The sequence below is a fragment of the Dicentrarchus labrax genome, unplaced genomic scaffold (genome assembly GCF_905237075.1).
Source record: "Dicentrarchus labrax unplaced genomic scaffold, dlabrax2021, whole genome shotgun sequence".
Lineage (NCBI taxonomy): Eukaryota > Metazoa > Chordata > Actinopteri > Moronidae > Dicentrarchus > Dicentrarchus labrax.
The window spans coordinates 842,501-845,000 of record NW_026136875.1 but is presented as its reverse complement, the minus strand read 5'-3'; the positions used below and the strand labels follow the sequence as shown (position 1 = coordinate 845,000).

At 45.2% G+C, this 2,500-nt stretch overlaps 1 protein-coding gene across 2 annotated transcripts in view; it reads right to left on the bottom strand.

Annotated features, from left to right (window-relative positions):
- Positions 1 to 2,171: 2,171 nt before the first annotated feature.
- Positions 2,172 to 2,500, bottom strand: part of pgap2 (post-GPI attachment to proteins 2) — an 8,511-nt gene continuing 8,182 nt past the window's right edge. For both annotated transcript variants that reach the window (XM_051394847.1, XM_051394846.1), the window contains one exon: positions 2,172 to 2,500. This exon is cut by the window's right edge and continues 31 nt beyond it. In XM_051394847.1, the coding sequence (XP_051250807.1) occupies positions 2,401 to 2,500 (100 nt within the window). In that variant the 3' untranslated portion in view covers positions 2,172 to 2,400.

The following is a 2,500-nucleotide window of genomic DNA, read 5'->3' as shown; positions in this document are numbered from 1 at the left end:
GTTCCTCCTTAACAATCACTGCTTCTCCCACGCTGTTGGACAGACAAAGGACGTCCCGGAGGGGCTGCGAGCCGAGCTGCTGCTAACGTTAGCTCAGCTTGTTTCTCTGATAACTTAAGATCCAGACGTCCGATGACTAAAATCCTTCATCCGGTTCAAATCTAGAGTTAAAAAGCACCAAGATCTAAACAGTGGATGGTAAACAGTCAGTGTGACAGCTTCTGTTATTGATTATTGATCAGCTACATATATAACATAGCTCTAGAGTTTAAACCCTGTGTAATGATTATAGATTATAGATTTAAATTCGGTACAATATATAAGAGTACATTCAGGTGAAACCTTCTGGAGAAAGACGGCTGATGAGAACATTTCAGTGAACTGAACTCACTAACTAAAGATTATCCTCTGAACTTTCTCTGCAGGTGAAGTTTGACTTTGTGTTTCAGGATGTCGTCTTTTCCTCCAGAGCGTCTCCTCAGAGGCCGGAGCCACTTCCTCTTCCTGTCCGTTCTGTTCTTGTGTTTGTTCGGACACCATCAGTGGAGTTCTGCCCCGAACATTTTACTGCGGATGTATGAAAGCTCCAGTGTGTAACATTAATATTCATAGATCGCCAATCTGCAACTTCACCACTAGAGGCCACTAAATCCTACACACTGGTCCTTTAATGGGATTAAGATTCCGGCAGTGCTCAACAGTCAAGTTTCCAGAGCAGACGTAACTGGGTTTCCAGAAAATTGTCAAAATAAAACTTGACCGATGGAGATAAACAGCTGATTCTTTAATCTTCTAGCTAACAGATGTTGTTATGTCCGCTCAGGATGACTTTGCTCACTGGTTCAAGGTCCAAAATGAACTCTTTGTAGGTAAACTGAGAAAATGTACCAGTTAAAAATATGTTTTATTGGCCATCGATCACAGTTTAGAGCTTTATGTTTTATCCAGGATCTCTGGCAACAATCAGACACTACTTCTCGCAAAACTTCAGACTTTTCCCTTCGCCTTCCTGTTTTCTATCTGGTAGCTGAAGATGAGAACTAATAACACGTAACGAGTTCACACTGCGTGATTTCAGCCCTGATTTTACCCCTCGGCTCTGTTGGTCGCTTTGTTGAAGAGTTCACACGACACGACCAACGGGCTCAACAACTTCTGGTGGTTGTTCGGGGAGCAACGAGCTGCAGCCAATTTCAATTCAATTCAATTTTATTTGTATAGCGCCAATTCATAACAGAAGTTATCTCAGGACACTTTTCAAATAGAGCAGGTCTAGACCGAACTCTTTATAACATTATTTACAGAGACCCAACAGTACCACCATGAGCAAGACCTTGGAGACAGTGGCAAGGAAAAACTGCCTGTTAAAAGGCAGAAACCTAGGACAGATCCTTCGACTCAAGGTGGGTGGGAGAGAGAGAGAGACAGACAGACAGGTGCACAGCAACAACAGTATTGGCAATGGCAATCTAGCAGGACCATGGCAGGAGGCTCCACCAGGATCGATAAGAACCTGCGAGACGAGAAAGCACAGAGGCACAGAAAGCACTGCCAATGAGAGCAGTCTGTCTCCAGTACCAGACAGGAAGCAGAGAGCCAGGTAGTTACTATGGTAATGGCAGCAGCGCACACACATAACAGCAGGTGAGTGAAAGGCGTTATGAGTCGGTACTCAGTCGGGCGTTTATCTGATCCACCAACCAGCTCTTGTTGGCCTCACGCACGCTGACGGGGATTTGACAGTAAAATGAGCGAGTGAGTCAGCAGCATCAACTTCCTGAGAAATCCTCAAACTGTACCTGCGGCGCTCGATGAGTGAACGAGGAACCACTCGTTACCAGATGAAACCAGTTACTACCTGCAGCAACATTAATATAGATTTTGATGCTTGAATACCTTTGCAGGTATTTCTACACTGAAGCATCACCCTGAAATTGCACCGGGCGCCTTTTAACGTTCAGGTTCTGCTCCGTGATCAGAGCGTCCTCCAGTCTGTCACATTTATATTTACCTGTCACCACATACAGCTCTCTTATTTTAAACAGACACATTTTACACATTATTTATGTGTATTTATGTAATATTTGTACCTTGCGGTTGGACAGCGAGGTATAATCGTACGTTTTAGGCCTTAGGCTCGGCTGCTGTAGTCAGTCAACATTAAACATGTATTCTTTTCAGAGAGATTTCCTTTATTTCTTAAAAGTTTCTGGCAGACAAACACTTGCTCAGAGAGTGTGGATGAATAATGTCCTGCTTTAAACCCGTCTGAACCGTTTGAACGCTGTGGCTCCAGAAGGTCACAGGTGTGGCTGGAATGATCTCACGTTCACACTCGGGTCCCGTCGCTGGGTTAGCTTCCACCTTTTCTTCTACAGAGTCAACCAGTGAGGCTGCCGCTCAGTACCGCTTGTCCTCCGGCGGCGTGCCCACGAGCACCTCTTTGCTCCCGAAGTCCCAGAAGGCCGTCATGTGGAAGGCCATGTTGGAGAAGACCACC